Below are 20,983 nucleotides of genomic sequence, written 5' to 3'. Positions count from 1 at the left end.
GATTTAAAAGAACAAAAAAACAAAAACTTAATCACCTCAAGCATATCCTGTTCGAATGTATGTTGTAGCGATCAAGCCAAAACACAAACCTAACACTAATTCTGTCAATCCGTCATTCGTGTCCTGTCGATGGTCAGTCGTTCGTATTACGTTCTGTTCTTTCGTTAGTTCCGTACGTTGGGCGCCATTTTGTTACGTTCAACATCTTTTACATTCATGTGTGCAGAGTTAGAGTCTGGCACGGTGGCGAGGCCAGCTAGCTCGTCAGAAAAGGGTTGGATTCTTTACTCCGCTATAGCACATCCGAACCGTAACAAAAAAATAAAGAAAAATCGTGCCAGAGAATTTGGTTCAAAAAAATTACAATCAATGATAGTAATTTTATATAATATTAATACCTTGTGTCTATCAGTTTTTTTTTCTTCGTATTGTCCTTGTCCTTGTCGGTCGGTTTGGACCTACCCACCCTCACTACATTACCGTAGTTACCGTTGAGCTGAAGTAACAGGCCCTGTTAAATTCTCTCCAGCTCCCTATTTTCATGTTCGTCCCTGTCCTGTCTAACTCATTTTTATTTTACTGCAACCTAACATTGCCCCCTTCTTCACTTTCACCTGTCACCTATATCTATTGAACTTAAGCCATCATTTTGTTTGAATTTACTTCATTTACACATTTAGTTTGTTACACAAAAAAAAAAGAAAATCTTATGAATGGAATTATTTTTAATTTTGTTTCTTTTTTTCTTTTTATGGTTTATTATTTTATTATATAATAATACAAAAAAAATTCGACTAAACTAAACTAAGCAAAATTCTCTTCAAATAAAAAAAATACAAAAGAATATATATATATATATACATAATGTATTCATAATAAAAAAACTTACAATCTACTCTTACTATTTAATGCACAACTATATGTATATCCATAATATATTTATAATAAGAAAATAGATAAATATAACGAGAATAAAAAAATAGCTTTCTATACATCAACTTGTTGTTTTGTTTTTTTTTTCCTTTTTTTTTTTTTTTTTTTTTTACATTTAGACTACCAATATTTTAATTACTTTGATTACTCTTACCAACATCGTAGCAGTGACGTCACTCCGCGTTGCTGACCTAAATAGCTACAAAAAAATTAAAAAAAAACAAATTGTGGATAATCAAAGAAAAAAATAACAAAACAAAGACACCTGATGTGCTTGATCACTTATAATATATGTACATCATTTAAAGTAAAAAAAATGTATATATTCTAATCTTGCGTGACTAATATCATATCCAAAATAAATTAACAATGAATATTATTTCTACTAATAATTTCATAAATAGAACTAATTAATTCAAGAAAATTAATAAAAAAAACTTAATGTATATATATAAAAAAATTCAAATTATTAAAATAAGTTGGAGAAAAAAAATTTTTTTTTTTTTTTTTAATTTAGAAACAAAAAAAATATGAGATTGAATATTTAAAAAAATTGTAAGACATTATAGACGGCAATTAGTCATAGGTAATTGAACAACTGAGTAAGCATAATATAATTTATTGTTTAAATGAATTTAATGAATTTAATTAATTTAATCATAAGCATTAACGTAAAAAAAAATCATATCCTGTAGCACTTCCGCGCGGTCTTAGTATTCTCCGTTGCTATTCTACAACTGTAAGGGTAGCTTACCGTACCAGTTGCTGTTAGATGTACTTGCAGTGAGTCCTAGGGCTAATTCCATATGTTTATCACTCCTTATTGAACTGGACTTATTACACATATAATACGGCTTGTTAGGTTGTTAAATCCAAGTTTCACCGACAGGTTATATTTATATATGGCTAATTCCATATGCTTATCAATCCTTATTGGACTTGATTTATTACACTTATAATACGGCTTATTAGGTTGTTAAATCAAAGTTTCACCGATATGTTATATTTATATATGGCTAATTCCATATGCTTATCAATCCTTATTGGACTTGATTTATTACACATATAATACGGCTTGTTAGGTTGTTAAATCCAAGTTTCAACGACAGGTTATATTTATATATGGCTAATTCCATATGCTTATCAATCCTTATTGGACTTGATTTATTACACTTATAATACGGCTTATTAGGTTGTTAAATCAAAGTTTCACCGATATGTTATATTTATATATGGCTAATTCCATATGCTTATCAATCCTTATTGGACTTGATTTATTACACATATAATACGGCTTGTTAGGTTGTTAAATCCAAGTTTCACCGATATGTTATATTTATTTGAATTTTTTTTTTCGATCATCAATTTATTCAAAGTTTTGATCATTTAAACCTCCGATTTGTAAAAATATTTTTTTTTTTTTTTTTTTTATTCACTTTAATTATTTTTTTGTATTAATAATAGTTAATTTTAAATGTTCACTTTAATTAATTTTTCAATATATCGTCTCAAATTTTTCACGTCGCTCGCGGACATCAACCGTCTTCTTCCCAAGACTTCCTTTTTCCAAAAAAAAAACTGCAACCAATATCTCTATCTTATATCATTCTCCTCCCGTAATTTAATCCGTTGGACACTCATCCCGTACACTTTTCGGGGTCGTTCCTTGAACCTCCAGTTAATGTTATTTTTCTTTCCACCTTCCGAACACTTTTTTTTTCTTTTTATCTTATTTCAATACTTGCATTACACATTGCTCTGGCAGCATTGATCATTTCAACTTCCAATTTGGCCAAACTTTTCGCCGCGACTCTTGATCAAAACAAAAGAAAACAAAAAAATGTACAAAAGCTTTTTTTTTTTTTTTTTTTCTTGCAAATTTTGACATTTCGCTGTGCGTGCAATGCACAGGCTAATTTTAATTTATAAAAAAAAATAAAAATAAAAATAAATAAAAAAATGAGTAGACGGTGTGTCAATAAAATATTACTGCCGCGAATTTGGACAAGGAAGTGCATGCTCACTTTACCAAAGGAATCACCGTGAGACAAGCAGGTGCTGCACTGAGACTGCCTGGACAACGTGGGACATGCGAGGTAATATCATGTTTTTAATTTTCTTACTCATGTTAGCCTATCACCTCCTACTCACACAGGCATACACAACACACCCTTGCAAGTCTCAATACCTACTATATTCAGAGCTGTCAACTATCTCATATTATCTATCTTACACATGAATTGTGAATATATATGTACATATATTTGTATATTGCATTTCAATATATTTTTATTATATAATATATAAATATATTTCTTGAAAATCTATTTTCATATGCAGTATTATTAATTTATTATGTATGCATAAGAAAATTATTTTTAATTTTCTCTTTCCTACTTTTATTAATTCGTTGGCAATATTCTTCTTATCCTGAAAAAGTACTATTATTGTTAATTTTACTTTTACTAATTTATTAGCACAATCCTTTTTCTTTAAAAAAAAAAATATTATTCATTAAAAGTAATATCCTTTTAGAAACATTGACGTTTTTGCTTTTAATCTCCTGCTTAACTCATGCAATAGTTCGAAGGATTGTATTTTGTTGTGATAAATGAATAGCAACAGCAATTAAAGGATAACAGCAATCTTTTATAATTTTTAAAATTGCTTTTTAATTGTTTCCAAGTTATTTGTATTTAAATCGTAAAAATATTCAGTATTTTAGAAGACTAAGATAAATATTACCTTCTCACTGTTTATATATTTTTAATCTACGCAAATATTTCTGAATAGATGTGTAATTGAACTACTTTCAGTAGTTTAAAAATAAAACCAATTTTATTTGATTATTCAAGGACATAAATTTTAAAAAAATATTTTAATATAATCAACTAGAAAAATCTCAACGAATACAAGCCCATATTTCAAGTTTTACTAAAAAAGTCCTCTTCAAATTTTCAAAAAGGACATTTTCAATTTTAATAGTAAAAACAACAAATCAACTTATTTACATTTAATATTAGAAACTCCTCAAAAAGGAACATTCTAGCCTTTATAAGGCCTAGAGAGTGCATTTCTTTTGACACAGGCTTTTATTAAAAACTTTTCAACGAACGGCATTCTGCTCTTAATTCGAGGAGCTACATGTCTCTTGTTTCTCTTTACTATTAAGAATTCATTAACATATAGAATTCCTTCACAACTGACTATTAGTACTCCATTCCGAGGATTGATTTTGTAAATTTTATTCGAAGGTCTGAATAAATTCTTTCACTGTCTTATAATTGGAAGTTCTCTACGAGAAACCTTCTATATGTGATATTAGGGTCTCTTTAACAAACGAAATTCTTGGCTTTATTTGTATGTCTGTTCTGCCGTAATCTTACATTAGTAACCTTCCAACGAAGGACTTTATAGCCTTCATTCGGAAAACTAAAAATCTCCTGACTTTGTCTTACCTTCGTGAGGTTTCCTATCTCCATCTGTTATTAGTAACACTTAATGAACAAATTTTTAACTTTTATTTGAAATACTAAATATTTTCTTATTTCTTATGATATTTATAACTAATTCAGTGGAAGACTCGGAAGTGAATGTCTTTTCTGGCAAACTTTTCTTCAAAAATCTGAAATTTCATTATAGCCTTTATGTGATATTATGATCTACTTAACTGGAGAATATCTTGATTTCATTTGAAATTTTGTATTTCTCCTACCACAATCTTATATTTCTATTGATATAATCATGGGTTTCATTTGAAAATGCGAATGTTGGCTTCCTGTAATTTCAGGAACTTTCCAATGAAGAACTTTCTGACCTTAATTCGAAAGACTCAAACCTTAATTCGGATGGATTTCGACGGAAGGTAGTCAACAATGAACATACTGGCTTTTACTACACTCTCATAATACAAACTTTTTACTACTATCACAATACTCTACTCCACTATAACCTCTATAATCATAGCAACACAAATTTATTTTTATTTTTAATTCCGCTATATTTACTTTCCTTATGAAATATAGTTTATGGCATCATTAAATATTTTAACCAATTGAATGAACAATTCAATATCTTCAACTTGGAAGACTGATTATGATAATCTAACCTTGAAATGCGCATAACCCTTAGTTGATATCAAAATAATTTTTAATCTTTGATCAAGAATCACGTAAAAATGACTGAAATGCAATTTACATCTCATAAAAAAATAAATTTATCCACTTCACTCTTACATTATAAATGAATAAATTTTTTTTATATGTCCACTGAGATTCAAAAGTTGAAATAGGAATTCTATGTGAGTAAAGCCAAAAAAGTTCAGAAAAAACCTCAAGCAAATGATAACGACTTCAATACGTTTTGCTGGGAAGACCCTGCTCCCTTTTATGGCTTTCATGCCATAAAATTGCACGCACTCAATCGTTGCTGCACTTTGGCATTAATGCATGAAAATGCAGTTTGGGATTGGTTCGAAGATACGGATGGAATTTTAGTACCTTTGCATGAAAGTTTCTAACAATTTAACAACAAAAAAAAAAGGAATAAGAATCTCATTTCAGTAAGAAATTTGTCGAAGAAAAAATGATGCAGAAAATCATGTGAAGACAGCAGGAAACGGCTGCAAACGTTGAATGAATGACCAAATGATTGCATACTATTTGCTCCTAGCACTCCAAGCTGAGGTTAAAATTTAAAAATATTCAAACTATGCTCAACTTTACATATTATTGGAGTGTTTTTTCTTCTATCTGTGCTGTTAAGATGAAAGATGAAATTGAAATATTTTTCCTGAAATGAAACTTATGAAATTTTCATACCATTAGGAATATTATTCCATTATAAATATTTTTTATTTTCAATATTTTTTTTATTTAGATTGATTTCATTAAAAATAGTTCATGCACAATTTTTAAAATTATTTTTCTTTTATTTATTTTTCCTATACGTTTTATACTGTAGAGAAGTGCAGCTTCCTTTTTTAATAATTTTCAAAATTATTTCGATTAAGTTTAATTTTCATTAAATTATGCTTTTATTATTTTCAACAAAGTGTGGGGTATATTAGTAGCAATTATTTCAACACATTGCCATTTCCGGTACATCATTTTGCAGTTGCATTTCCGTTTCCTCCGCAACTAAACGTGACTGTGTTTTCAAATTGCTTTAAAATGCGCCGATTAGCAATCATTAAAATGCAGAATTGTGCCACAAAAAAGTAAGAATCTAGAAAATTACGCAAATCGTGTGTGCAGTGGCAATTATAAAACACTTGCACGCACCACTAAAAACTACCTTTTCTTTCATACTTTTTTTTCTACTACTCCACTACTCCACTACTTTTGTTTCTACTCCAGGCAACTACAATAAAATTGTATACTTTAACACTTTACACCCAAAATTATATTCGTAAAATATGTTTTTAACTTTGGAGAATTTTATAAAGTAATTAAAGAATGAAGGATCTTAACCCTTGAGGTCATAGTGCGTGACTGTAATACACTAAAACGGTTTCATAATTAACTTCTTAATTATGATCCTACTTCCTTACACTTGCAATATCATATTATTAAATTTGTTTAAACTAACACCCATAATATTAATATCAGCACCTATTAGTCTGTGTAAACATCTAAACTCATTCTTATCAGAGTAATTAAGTCATATATTAAAATTATTGCATTACTTAAAATTTACTCTATTACAATCACGTAAATTGTGAAATAGGCCGCCTTTAATTCTATCGCGCTTCCTGTCATTATATAGCTCGCATAATTAACTTAAAATAGACCTAAGTCAAAATGTCAGCTAACAGCAACAAAAAATCGAAAAACTAAAATAAAAACAATTAAATAATAGAATAAAAAATGTTAATAAAAAATTGTAGGTAATCATAATAGAAATCGTAAAAAACTCCAGAAAAAAGTGCACATATTAAGAAATACCAGTTAACAGCACTAAAAAATCTGAAAAATGATTTGACAAAAAATTGCTGTGAAAAACGTCTTTATAAACATGATGTGTGATAAAATTCTTTACAATTGTTCATTCAGTTAGTTATATCAGCATACCAGTATATGAAGCAGAGATATAAACATCCGATTTTTGACTTTTTAACAATTGCTCAATATCTAATCACGGATGCACTATTCTTATATTGTTACTCTTATATCTCAATAATTGAGCAATATTTTCATTTTAAATGAGATCATATTTCACACCACTAAATATTAGAACTGACAGTTAATCTGAAAGTCAGATTTTCGACAGAAAAACTAACAATCACTTAGAGAAAACACTAATTCTTGCCTGCAAATTATTCCTCAATAAATAATCTTTAAATGCTCTCCAAAGTCTCTTACATTGCATTACGAATATCAAACAACTTTTTCATTTAATCAATTTACTTATAGATACAGCAATCTAGTTAAAAGTGATACACAATCTTAAGTGTGGGCATTATCGTAGTCTCTGTTAAATAGACTATACATACTGACACAAAACGTAACGAAAAAGATAATTCAAGGAGCACAAATATCAAGTCACATATCTGACAATACTCGTTTACTATCACAAAAGAATATAACAACTGTTTAATCTAGCTCCTCAATGCTAAATACAATAGTGACGAGACATTCTCTTATAACCAACCGATTAAGAGCCTTTTTTACTGACTGCTGTAATTGATGTAGCTCAGAGAAGGTAAAGAAAAAAGACAAATGTGTCATTCTTCTAGTTTATCGAGACTCAATACTCGTTGGCAAGCGACAACAGCTTTGGGTATTTCTCACTTAAGTGTCTGCTAGGTATCACAAAAGGAATTAAAGATATTCATACTTTGTTAAAGGAACAAATAAATTTCTCGTTCCCAAATAGGTTTCTCTACACAACTAATATTACTTTAAAATTGTAGTATCAAAACTGATTCACATAAACAGACTAGATAAACTGCGTCTTTTAGTGAAACAGACTGTCTCTTGTATCTACCATCTATACCATCCTACGCAATTGGTTTATAGTTAAGAAATCGAAGCATCGTTAAAGTGACGCCCTGACATTCTAGATAAAGTTAAAGACAGAAATTTTTTTCTTTCGACTTCTTCGGTCTTCTAATCTTCCAAAATATATGGTATTATTCTTATTCTTTTCAATACAGAAAGTATTCCCTTTTCAGTAGTGATTTTTTTAAAAATTCACAAAAAACCGTATTAACCAATTCGTCTCTTTAAGTCAAAGAACACAGTGATGTTTAGGTCATAAAAAATGCACCTCAATATAATATATCACAGCAACACAAGATTTTAAAGTTATTTAATGATTTAATTTGTTATTAATTATATCTGATACTTTTATAGTTTATTACTAACCGTTTTGTCGCTTTTGGTTAATTTAGTATATGTATAAATTTTTCGTTTTTTATCTTTTGAAAGCTATTGAAATTTCAAAATAAAACAATGGTGAATATATTTGCATATATAGTATATAAATAAAACCAAATAATAATTTATATACAGATTTTATTTTAGCCTGAACGTGCACTAAATCAAGTATGGCGTGCACTAAGAAAATTGCAAGACGGCCACTTGAAGTATGGCATCAATTTATGTGGAGAATTTCGTAAACATGATCCAAGAAACATTGGCTTTATATCTGGTAAATATGTATAGAAATACTTACAACTCTATGAAGACTGCATACATAACTCAAATATTTAACACATTAGTCTTTTAAAGATTTTTCATTTAATTACTTTCCCAGAGAAAATACTCAAGTGCCTAAATAATAGCTTTTTTAAGTTACATTATCCTGAATTTATTTTAGAGACCCGACAATTTCCCGAACAAAGCTTAACTTCTTAATAAACTTATTATTAACAGTTCTTATTTTAAAGACCCCTCTATTCGCGTAGAAATTTATATCAATATAATAACAGAACACACATGTTCGCAACAATATTCCTTCTGTACCTTCTTTCCTTTTAATCCTTTTATCATGGTTTGATATTTTATAAGTAAGAAAAACTGTTGAATAAACCAGGTGCAAGTTTTTTATGTGTCTTATTTGCCTCTTTACTTTATAAAGAAATTATTATTTTTCATTGATTGCAAGCTCCAGGAAAGAACAAATTAATTGCAAAAGGTCATGGCATAATAACCGAACAGAAGAAACACTCTACGATCTGAATTCATAGGCATAATGTTCGCTTCTTAACTTGAAATCAATTACGTATTATGTCTTTAGTTATATATAAATACTAAGTCTCTTAAAACCTCTTACATTATATGTTTTTTTACGGATTAGAATCCCTATTTTTGGGTATTATGGAGCAATTCAAAGGACGTTTGGGGATATCGGATTTTGAAATAAATGAAATTTGTGATTATTTCAAATTGCGCGATGGAAGAGTTGCTTACCAACAAATGTCAAAAGCTGTGTATAATTCATGTATGTTGATGAAAAAATAATACAAGTAATTAATTATAATATTTATGTCTACTAAAGCTGAATTATATCAGGCCAAAAAGGATTTCTCAACGGGTTGTGAATTGAATGATCCTTTTCATGTAAATGCATTACCACTACATGAACGTCACCGTATATTTGCCACGCTTATAAAAGTTTCAACTTTATGCATGCTTCCACTATCCCCATATTTTGAAGACTACTCTGTTGTAAGTATTAAAACAATGGCTCCGATTTCTTTTTAAAATTTTTTTATAGATATAATTTTACAGATATCAAGAAATAAAGGGACAATCACTGTATCTCATTTTTTGCGTGTACTATACTTCTTGAAAGTACAACTATCGGAAGAAGAGGTTACTTTAATACTTAAACGTTACATGAGAGATGGCTATTTAGTTAATTATGTTGCTTTTATCAAGCATGTAGAAAACATTTCGAAATATATTAAAGAAAATGATTTAACAGATCCAAAAGAGGTATGTATAAAAAGTAATTTAAACACTGAAAGTAATTTATATATTTATATAGCAAAATTAAAAAAAATTTACTTAATATAAATAAAGCAACTTTATTATTAATTCAAGTCAGATAACTCATATTTCTAGTCGGTATTCTTCTAAGCTTTCTTTTGTTAATTATTATTTATTCCGTTCCGTTCTCTGTGTCATCCTTCGCGATATCTTAGTCTATATATACTGAACAATTAGTTGCTCAACCAAATCCAAACGCTGATCTTAATGACATATTAAATCTTTGCTTATCGCGAGTCTTATATAGATATTTTATGGATTTGTGTAAGCTTCAACTTCTGTTGTATCTTTGTTTTCTAACAATCCTACCGCAGTCAACTAGTTTCGAATACCTTCTTTAGTTGGATGATGAAATATTGACTATGTAGAACCAAAAAGGACTTAAATATTTAATGATCGTATTTTCCTTTTATTCCACTACCACATCATAATGAGTCGTTGTCCACGTACATAATTCCAATAGACCTACTAATAATTTTTCTGTTGAAAACTTCAGGGGTTACTTAATTGCTTTGTGCTATCTTTAATGCTTTAAACCCTTATAGTAGCACAAATAAGATGAGTGTTCAATAAAGTTTAAATTTTGGTCGGTCGTGAAAAAGTGCAGACTGACATCATTGTTGCTATTAGTCACTATTAGTCAGATTGATAAATTGTTACTCATTTCAAAAAACTGATTAATTGATGCGGTTTAAATATCCATACCATGCACGTCCCTATTCTAATTGCCATACTATAGCGTTTCCGATCCTAATTTATGCCGTCAAACAAGTATAGTCGAATTTGTGTACAATTTTTTCGAGAATAGTTTTATTTTAAGGTATGAACCGTGTTGCATTTGATATGTTTTACCGCAATACTCTACTATATTTGGAAACCAGTCAAAAAATATTCCAACAATCAGTTGAAATTTTCAAAATACTATTTACTTTATCTATACAATATAGAGCTTTTTAATCTCTTATTACAATAAAATTATCATTCCATCATTTATTTTCAGTTGAACTATAAATATATTCCCTCTGAATTAGCAAATATGCATTTAACAGAAATGAATAAATCGAATTATACACACATTCCTTCCAAAGTCTTTCCGAATCCTTGTAATCATCCTAAGGATAGAAACATTTGCGATACAATATTCTTTATACAAGAGTACGTTTATCAGAAAAGCATAAGAGTACGTGAATTCTTAGAGATTTTTGATTACAACCGATCGGGTAAAATTAGTGCTTCTCAATTTGAACGTTTTTTAGGGACTATACAACTTAGGAACTCACTGAACGATAATGAAATTAAAGCACTTTGTAAACGTTATGAATGTCCACGAAATAAAAATTTTATAATGTGGCGGAAATTTGAAAATGAAATTGACGAAGGTACGAAAATATACTATTAATGTAGTTATATACTATTTATTTTTATGTATTATTCTTTAGTTTTCACTATAAAGAATCTGGATAAGTCACCATTAACAGAAGTTACGACCCCAGCAAAGCATATAAAAAATAGACCACGTATAGGATCACTCAATTGGGATAAAGCAAGTAATTTGGCACGTTCACAATGTGAAAACGCTGTAAATCTAATTCAAGTGTTCATTCGAAATCGACACATTCACATGCGACCCTACTTTCAAAGCTATGATAAGTAAGTAAAATGATATACTTTCATCATCTGTCAACGAAATAATTTTTTTCTTATTGCTTTTATTTTGTTTAGACTTCACCACGGACATGTGAACTGTTATCAATTAAATAAAATTTTAAAAATAATGAATATTGATCTTTCAAACGATGAACTAAATGGTTTATACGATCGCTATGGTGACGCCACAGGGTTTAATTATGTACAATTCCTTGAAGACGTTGATTGTGAAGAAGATCATGCCACAAACTTACCTCAACCTAGACAACTTCATGCAAAATGTGATTTACCAGCTGAAAAATTTCAAACGGATGAAGATTATGGGGAACGCATAATGGAAATTATATATAAAATCAAACGACAACTTCTCAGAAGATTTATATCAATTATTGATATCTTAAGAGATTATGATAGACACAACCGAAATGAAATTTTAGATCTCGATTTCCGTAGAGCGCTAAGTGGGGTTAATGTGAACTTATCGCCTCATGAATTCGATATCCTTTGTGAAACGTAAGTTATCCCATTTTTGTTTGTTAACATCCTGTAAAACTTTACAACGTAAGTTAATTGTAATTTCCTAATATGTACAGATTTAAATCGCCCCGTCATCCTAATTTTATATTATATCGGAATTTTGGAGAAGTACTTAATAAAGTATCTGTAGTAATTGAAACCGTAGCTGGGGATAAGGTAACAACAACCTATCCACTTTTACACTTTGCAAACCAAGATTGTCAAAAGTGTTGGCTTAATTATGATGAACGCACCCTTTGTTCCGAAGTTTTGAGAAAGCTGGCACGAAAACATGATAATATATCAAATTTAGGCTCACTCTTTCAAGATTTTGATAGAAGAAATTGTGGGACAATAACAAGAAATCAATTTCGACGTGCACTAACAACTCGATACATGCATGTCGGATTAAATGAGCAAGAATTCGAAGTCCTTTATAAGTGCTTTGGAATGAATAAAGGTAAAACAGTATTTTTTTTATAGCTACATTTATCAAATACAGAAAAAGAAAAACTCAACTTTAGGAAGATGGATAAGAAAGTCAAAACAGAAAATTAAAAAAATTATTTTTTAAAAGAAAAAAAAGTTATGAACTGACATATACCATATACTATATTTATATGGAACTAATTCCAATTTTCTAAAAATCATAATTTTCAAGGGTCACTGTTGCATAGAAATATTTAATATTTGATAGTTGGTCTAAACCTCAGCTGCTTTCCCCTTTTTATCATTTACTTTTGTATTCCCAAATACAAATATTTAGCATAATTCAATATACATACTTAATTTCAGTTCAGTCTATAACGAATATCATAAATATGGCAAGACCGGATAGACTCTCACAAATTTCTATAGAAACTGACTCTATCATCGTCTTAAGTCTTAAATTCAAATTTCAACCTTTCTCCCGTTAAAGCAATGGTAAAGTCATTATACTGAATTTGCTTCGATTATCGTTTCTCTAAATTTTTTGACGCATTTTCGTTAAAGTGAACTCCTTATAAATTCCTATCGTGTCCATGATAACAGCTCATTAGAAATTTAGTACTATCATATATAATCTATATAAATATTTATATGTATAATCTTTGAGTTAAAATAAGCAACAGTGATACTACAATCTCACATACTTTAAATTTTTTAGTCAGTTGCGTTAACAATTACAATTGTTAGGTTACAGTATCCATAGCGATCCATGATAAAGAAAGAACGAAATACCGTAGCCTAAATGTCCAGAATGATTAGCGTAACAAATGCTTGTATCAACGTAATAAATCCAGTAGAGCATTTATTCACCTTTAAAATTTATGTTGCAGTAGTTCCATAGTATTATCCTAACTTCTTGATATTGATGATTTGTTCTACTAATCTATATTACAGTCTCTGCATAGTATTTATCAAGCCCTTCGTCAGATTTGTTTAATGATTTTTCTGTTAATCTCTCTCTCGAAGGTAGTCTGTGGGTCTATGGTAGATAATGAGAATCTTGTTGAATTCGAAATAAGAACACCCGAAATTAAAAAAATGCAACATAAAAGTTATTCCGTTTAATTTTTTTAAATAATTCAACATAATTTAAAAAAAAATTGATGTACTGAAACCCCATAAGATAACAGATAAATAATATTTTTTTTTATTTTCAGGCATTCATCAAGAAATCAACTATAGAGACTTTTTAAAAGTAATTAATACTTGCGCGGCCACCGGGCAAATGAAATTGTTTTATTAGAAAATATATTTTCATAATTGGATATATTTTTAAATTAGATTAAATTAAATTTAATAACTTTTTATATGACAAGCATTAATAACTGCAAAATTAAAATCAAGAAAAGATTTAATTTTCAACTATTAAATCAAGTCATATAAAAATTATTAAATTTTTTTTAAAAGCAAATTAATTTAAATTTTAATTAAAAATTAATTATATGTTTGTACATAATTTTAATACAACTTTATTGATTAATAAAAGTTTTTTGTGTTACAAGTTATTTATTTTTTTTTCTTTTAAATTTTGTTTTAATCTAAAATTTTTTTTTAATTTTATTCAATATATTTATATATATTATTTATATGTTTATATATATATATATATATATGCACTTTCAAATTCAAAACCAGGTGATTTTATTATCAATTATGTTATAATATATATAGTCATTTGCTATTTACTAGAATGTCCAGTAAATTTAGGTAGTGCCATATACACTAGTATATATCAGTAGCAGAACTAAAATTTTAATACCATTCTAATATTTCATCTTTTATATGTCCATAGACCAATATTTCATTTTGATTTGTGAATTCAGTCTTTATTTATATCAAAAAATTTGATATGATTTGATTGTAGCAAAAATTTGATCATTGCATATTAATTTCTTTGCAAGTACTCATCCCTTAAAAGCAATAATTTCTAAGTAGTTTGATTTCTTTTAAAGTTATCGTACAAACCTTGAACTGATCCACATGAAGAACGTCCATAAACTGCAATAATTCCGAAACTCGTCATAAAAATACAGATCATAATATAGGGACATCATCAATTGACCAAAAGAGGTGCTCTAGACATTTTGTTAGATTGTCTAATGTGAGCCATATTTTATATCAAGATTTGGTTTTCAAAGAGTTATATTCGAAATGTAAGTTGCATTAGCTAACAAATAACTGAAATAACTGAATTTGTTTGTCAGTAAAAGCTACAGCGTTTTAAAAAATATCAAAGTGATATAGGTTTACAACCTTTATCGTGAATCTAAACAAAAGACTAAGGAATGAAGTAAACTCTATTATTTGGTTACGAAGATATTTTAATGGTCAAAATCTATCAATAATCTGTTATTATTGTTAAGGAATGTGTCACTGCGACCGTCCAGTCTATTATGCCCGATAATAATTGAAAAAGGAATTTTGTTGATACACTACTGCTAAAATCGGTTATCTGTACAAAAAATCTGTGTAATAAAATTGAAAGAAACAACTTGAATATTAATATAGACAAAAAAATCTGTTTTTTTTTTTCAATGTTTAGAAAATTTATTAAACAATTAAATATAGGATACCACTAAGCATAAATAAATACATGTTATATTTAGAATTATGTAGTGTATACTCTAATCTTATGATATTAAAATATTATATGATTATACAGAATAAACAAACAACAAAAACCAATCACAGATATTATAAAATGAAATCATTAATTCGAGCTTCAAACAACAGTTCGAGTTGCAAATAGTGCTTCATACAGCACTTATACCTTTCTGATAAATATTTGTAATATTTATGTTTTAAAACTAATAGTTTTGCACTTTTTGATTTAGTGTATTAAAAACTGTAATTGAAAATTGGTTTTAATAAAGTGGTTTTCAGATTAAACTTTAAATAGGCAGCTAGTTTTTTCCTTAGTGAGAAATTCCCTAATTTCTTTCATAGTAAGGTATGTATACTTATTGTATGTTTAAAAATTTAGCTCATGAGACGTTTTGTTCCTAAGCCTTAGAAATAAAATATGCCTCGCAAAGGTGATCTTGACGACATCTACTTCCGATCTAGCACCGTCAATGTCAACCTTCTTCGTCATTCCATTGCGTTCCCAGGGGAACGTAATCTAATTCTAAGTTATTTGATTTCGCATTGACGTTATCGCTATCTTTAGTACAAATTTTGTTCTTAAGTACATACTTTACGATTAAAAATAATATACAGATATAATAATAATACGCCTTGCTCGACGTCTATGATTTCGAGCAACCTTTTATACTGGGCATAGGCTGTCTATACATACATATATGCAAAACTGCAAAACTAATATTATTTTAATACGAGTAGTAATAAAAACAAAATAAAGTGTTGTTTTAATATGATTTATTACTATCCCAAAGAGTTGAAGTATAAAAATAAATAAAAATTATATATAAAAAATATAATACTTAATTTATGTTATAAATTTTTATGTAAATATAAAAAATTTGTAACAAAAGAATCTTTTTTAATAATATTTCACATAAAAAGAATTTTTTCAAATATCATTTTACATAATATCACGACGACATTTGCGTAAAGCCTTTCTCATTTCTATAGCCAGTCTCGCCTCTTCTTTTAAACGTTCTTCTTCTTCTTGCTGCCGTCTTAACTCTTCGGCATCAACTTGAGCTCTATCCGAAATCGATTTGACTACATCTAAAACTTCTAAGATACCTTTTCGTATACATGTTTGAAAATTAAGATTAGGATTATATTTTATATCAACACCAGTCAATTGAGACAACTCCAACCAATGCAATAATAACCAATTTTCATTCTTCAACCAAGATATACAATCATAAACTGGCTTAAATTCTTTAATCTTATCAAGATAAAACAAGGCAACTTGTTGTAGTTCGGGTTTTTCATTAAAAATTTTATAAGATTTCTTCAAACTGTGACGTATTTGCTCCAAAGTCTTCCATACTTCATCCAATTCTACTTGTGAAAGAGGATTTCCAACTGTTGCTTCTTCTAATTTTAAAAAGTCTGTTGTTCCGAACCATAAATCACGATATGGTATAAAACTATTTATAATACTTTCTAAAAACTCCAATGAAAGATCTTCTAATTCAAACAATTTCTGGCGAAATTTTAAGGTATCACCCATTTTTTCTAAATCTGATATTGTTTTCCATATTTTTTTAACCTAAACGAGAACAAAGTGTTTATATTTTTATTCTATATATAGATGGTATTACAAAATGTATGGTCATGAAGTTACTCGGCAGTTCGTTCGAGTATGCTCAAATTCGAATATTTGGATTGGAAACTTATAATGTTCGAAAATATTCAAGTTGCAAAAGACCCTCGCACTACTCAATCAACTTATATATTTTATATTATTTTGGATTTGTTTAAAAAAAACATGCTCAGGCATTATGATGAGTGTACGAACATCTATCTCTAGCAATAATTATTTACTATGTTTTGTTATATCACGCACAATGCTACTACAACCGAACCAAATCACATTGTATCGCATAAAACTATTTCTTTAAAAATTATGGTCAATTATATTAAAACGTTCAAGTTATTTAACTTCCATTACTGGCAACAGTATGTGTACTGTATTTAAGATACATTGAATGAACAATATTCGCTCGTAATGCAGCATTGTACGTCCAACATTAGCTAACGTAAGTAATCAAACGTTACCTCAACAGTAGATTCAACAGCTTTGTTAGGATCAAACTGCAGAGAAAATTGTTGAATTTCATCATTTAACGATTCCAGTCGTTCCTCTAATAGTATACATTCGCTACTATGTACACGTTTGAACTCTTCCAAATCCAACTTTTGCTCCTCACGCAAATATCCTAACCGTTGCAGTATCTTATGCGGCCAAGCGAACGTATCCCATTTAATAGCAAATTGTGTATCACTTAAACAATAGAAAAATCCATCCAGCATATCATATTCCAGCCACATTATCTGTATATCACTTCTCAGACCTTCCACAACTGTTGGTATGTTTTCACCAAAATCTCTTATCTCCAGCAAATGTTCTATACTCCGAGGTCGTTCAGCTATTTTCTCAAAGGTACTCCTGCAACGCTCTTGCAACTCTTCATTTATTACAAACATGCGATGTACGTAGAATTCAAAAATCTTTCTAACTATTTCTATATGTTTGTTAACCATAAGAGTTTTTAACTGTTCAACGTTAATATAAAATGGTCCAATCGTAATAAAAGCTGGTAATATACGTCGTATTTCCTCCTTTTGCCTTTTATGTTCGAGAATATCAGCTTTTACGGTTATAGATGTTTTATCAGCCTCTTGATACGCTTTCATATATTTACCTACATCCAAACAGCAGAATTCTATAAATCTTTCGAAAAGTTTGGAATAGGCTATCAATGGTATAATGGCAAGACCGTAGGCTTCATCCATCTGCGCATTGCATTTAATATATAAGTCTTCAATAAGTTCAACAGTTAATATGTAAAGATTTGGAGCAAAGTGCAAGTGTCTCATTGTATCTGGATCAACCATATGTATGGCATTAGTTTTATTTAGTGCAACTTTGAATATATCCATAATTGATGGCTGGAACTCTTCCGGAAGTGTTGAGTAAAAAACTTTAGCAGTTTCACGTGACACACCAATAGTTACGTAAAAAACAGGTTTTTCATATGGAAAGGGTGTATTTATAAAGTCATTTGGTGGCCATTCGTAATCCGGAGACATACCCTTAAATTGCAGACAGGGGCTTACTAAAAGTTCTGTAAATTTGATAATCGAACGTTCTAGCAAACTTTGAATTGTGTCCTGCATTCTCAACTTTGTTTGTATCAAATATTTGAATATTTTTAATAACTCGAATATATCCCATCTACGCAATGTTACATCCATCGAGCCCTTACCATTAGCACGAAATATCATTACAAGAATTGCAGAAATACGATAAGGCCATTTTTCTTTTAAATAAATTGCCACATTGTTACTATTCTTATGTTGGCTCATAAGAAAATCATGTAATGTTATCGGTCTGGCATAATGTGTTACAAAAACAGACATTGTGTTAATAAATTCACACTCTACGACAGCCCCTTCGGTTGCTTCAACCGAAGCTGGAATATAGGTGAGCATGGTCTTCAGTACACTATACCTTAATTGTTTTATATTTATATTTAACGCCTTCATATTTAAATATTCTTCTATACTATGCATGGAGACGTGATGGCTAGGTAGTGCTACTTTTACAAGATTTTTGTCATACTGTAAGAAATCTTTTGGTTTTGAATTCAAAAAGTTTCCAAATTCCAATGCGGTCATTACATATTCAAATAATTGTTTTACTTCCATATTGATTAATCCATAGTAAGCTCTTCTGCCATGATGTCTACTAAGCAATAATTTGTTAAATTTTTGTGGAAAGCGTAGTGTTTCTTCCTGAACAGCTAAATGTACGGCACTATCAACCATAGTTAGCAAATCATAGACAGCTTCACCTCTATCACGATCCGTAATTGCGTCAACCAAACGTTTAGCAAATATGGCCGGATTTTCTGCTAGAAACATAAGCTGACATTTTGGTACATCGTACTCGCAATCACTTTGTAGCGCAATGACATGCCAACGATGTGTTGCCGATTCATAGCTATAAACTGCTACATATTGCCAATCATACGCTTTAGGATTTCCCTTAGAGGGTAGATAAGCTTTCCCAGGTAATGGATACTGATTATCACCGATCATACCTAAACTTAACCAGGCTTCCGGTGAATGCACATCATACTCAAAATTATCAAAAAAACTTAATGGGAAATGGTGATTGACTTCTACTTTATCTAAATCATAGAATTCAACTTCTGTTGGATGCAGATCTTTGCTTCCTAGGCCTACCTTATTTAATTCTTCCTCTAAATTTATTGTTGCATATAGGCGTCTACGACGATCTTCCTCTACATCTCTGGGTAACTGCTTTCGAGGCACAAATCGTGCCAATTGCACTTTTGGCAGTGTCGTCTTAAGTGGAAATGTAAATATGTTACCATCTTCAGCAGTTAACGTAAACCACTTTTGTCCAGCATTAATGTTGTACTCAACGAAATTTACTGCATTTTTGTTAATTCTTATTTCAGAATGTAAGCTACAAAAACCAAGAATTGATCTCGGCTCCAAACATTTTTTTCTATGACGACCATAATCGTTAAGAGCGCGTGTGGATAAAAACCCTATCGACATAATGAGGTTCTTTAGATGTCAATTTTGCTTAACGATAATAAACTACTTTTTGTTTAAAATTAAAAAACAACGATAATTTTGAAAGGTAGATCAAGGAAAACTAAGAGCATTTATTTAGAAAAATTGCAAGGAAATAATTCTGTTAGTACAACACGCAAACTAAAATAATAATTGGAATAATCCAAATTCGCCGTTAAACATGTTTTTTTGGGATCTCCTCTAAAGTCCAAGATGATTCCTTAGTCCTAGAAACCAAAAATTCATACGGAACAAGGATCCTATTTCTATGTTTACTAAAATATACGGTGCCAAAACGAAAACTTCTTCAAGAACTTCCAAATAGGTTGAAAACTGTTCCAAATCATTTAGATATCTTGCTTTGTCTTTCTTCTTGTACTTAAATAGGTTTAAAAAATAGAATGGTACCAAGAATTTTTTTTTTTGGAAATTTGTTGTTCTTTTTAGTGAAGAACCTTATTTTTCTGAAAATGTCACAGTTTTTTTTTATAGTCCCTTTTTCTTATTATCAATAACTTATTATCTAGTGAAAAGTTCTTTCAGCCGAATTTTTCCTCAAGCTGGCAAAGTTTCAATGAAGTCATACTTTAATCCCTGCACCAAACAGTTGGTGCCATTTTTCAATTAAAACACACATTTATTCATTGTTACTTCTTATGTACTCGGGAATATATGCGATTTTTAGGAAAAAGTGCTCTCACTTTTAAAAACGATCAGCAAAAATAACGGAATAATAGAAAGAATAATGTATTTATGTACAAAAAATAATAAAAATCAGATTTTATAAAAATATCTAAAATTATTACAGTCTTCTGCAAATATTATGGGACGTTGCCTAAAAAATTAAATGTGAACATTATATATTTTTTAAAATAGTTACCATTGATATATCCATATCAGGTTTGAAAATATGTGTTATAACTTCTGACAATATTTTTTATAACTATTTTTTTTTATAACTATATAACTATTTTGAAACAAAATTTAATGTTCTATATAAAAATAATTGTGTTTAGAAAAAATTTTGTACTTAAATTGTCTTTAAATTTTGGAAAAAAGAACTGAAAAAGTGTAATCAATAAAGATGGCGGCTGACGGTGACGAGGTATATTCTAAATCAGTAGCGCTTAAATAATACTAAGTTCCTCTATTCT

At 29.2% G+C, this 20,983-nt stretch overlaps 2 protein-coding genes across 4 annotated transcripts; one reads left to right on the top strand and one right to left on the bottom strand.

Moving 5' to 3' along the window:
• The first annotated feature begins 8,289 nt into the window (after positions 1-8,289).
• Positions 8,290-13,835, top strand: LOC119684660. 3 transcript variants are annotated; one of them, XM_038098741.1, is made up of 10 exons: positions 8,290-8,390; positions 8,460-8,586; positions 9,235-9,378; positions 9,436-9,605; positions 9,669-9,875; positions 10,930-11,308; positions 11,369-11,579; positions 11,652-12,089; positions 12,170-12,552; positions 13,739-13,835. In XM_038098741.1, exons 1-10 carry the CDS (start codon positions 8,388-8,390, stop codon positions 13,822-13,824), a joined length of 2,148 nt encoding a protein of 715 aa, XP_037954669.1. In that variant the 5' UTR covers positions 8,290-8,387; the 3' UTR covers positions 13,825-13,835. The 3 variants fall into 3 exon arrangements, with proteins under 3 accessions (XP_037954669.1, XP_037954670.1, XP_037954671.1); XM_038098742.1 differs by having other exon boundaries at positions 8,448-8,586; XM_038098743.1 differs by lacking the exons at positions 8,290-8,390; positions 8,460-8,586 and having other exon boundaries at positions 9,302-9,378; positions 9,450-9,605.
• A 2,288-nt stretch (positions 13,836-16,123) lies between these two features.
• On the bottom strand, positions 16,124-19,882 carry LOC119682597 (dynein heavy chain 1, axonemal-like). The gene is made up of 2 exons (XM_038096076.1): positions 17,277-19,882; positions 16,124-16,767 (listed from the first exon to the last, which is right to left on the bottom strand). The coding sequence occupies exons 1-2, from the start codon at positions 19,809-19,811 to the stop codon at positions 16,126-16,128; spliced, it is 3,177 nt and encodes a 1,058-aa protein (XP_037952004.1). The 5' UTR covers positions 19,812-19,882; the 3' UTR covers positions 16,124-16,125.
• Between the last annotated feature and the right edge of the window lie 1,101 nt (positions 19,883-20,983).

Source organism: Teleopsis dalmanni, chromosome 2, assembly GCF_002237135.1.
Source record: "Teleopsis dalmanni isolate 2A chromosome 2, ASM223713v2, whole genome shotgun sequence".
NCBI lineage: Eukaryota > Metazoa > Arthropoda > Insecta > Diptera > Diopsidae > Teleopsis > Teleopsis dalmanni.
The sequence above is the reverse complement of the archived record's forward strand: the minus strand, read 5'-3'. Positions and strand labels throughout refer to the sequence as shown.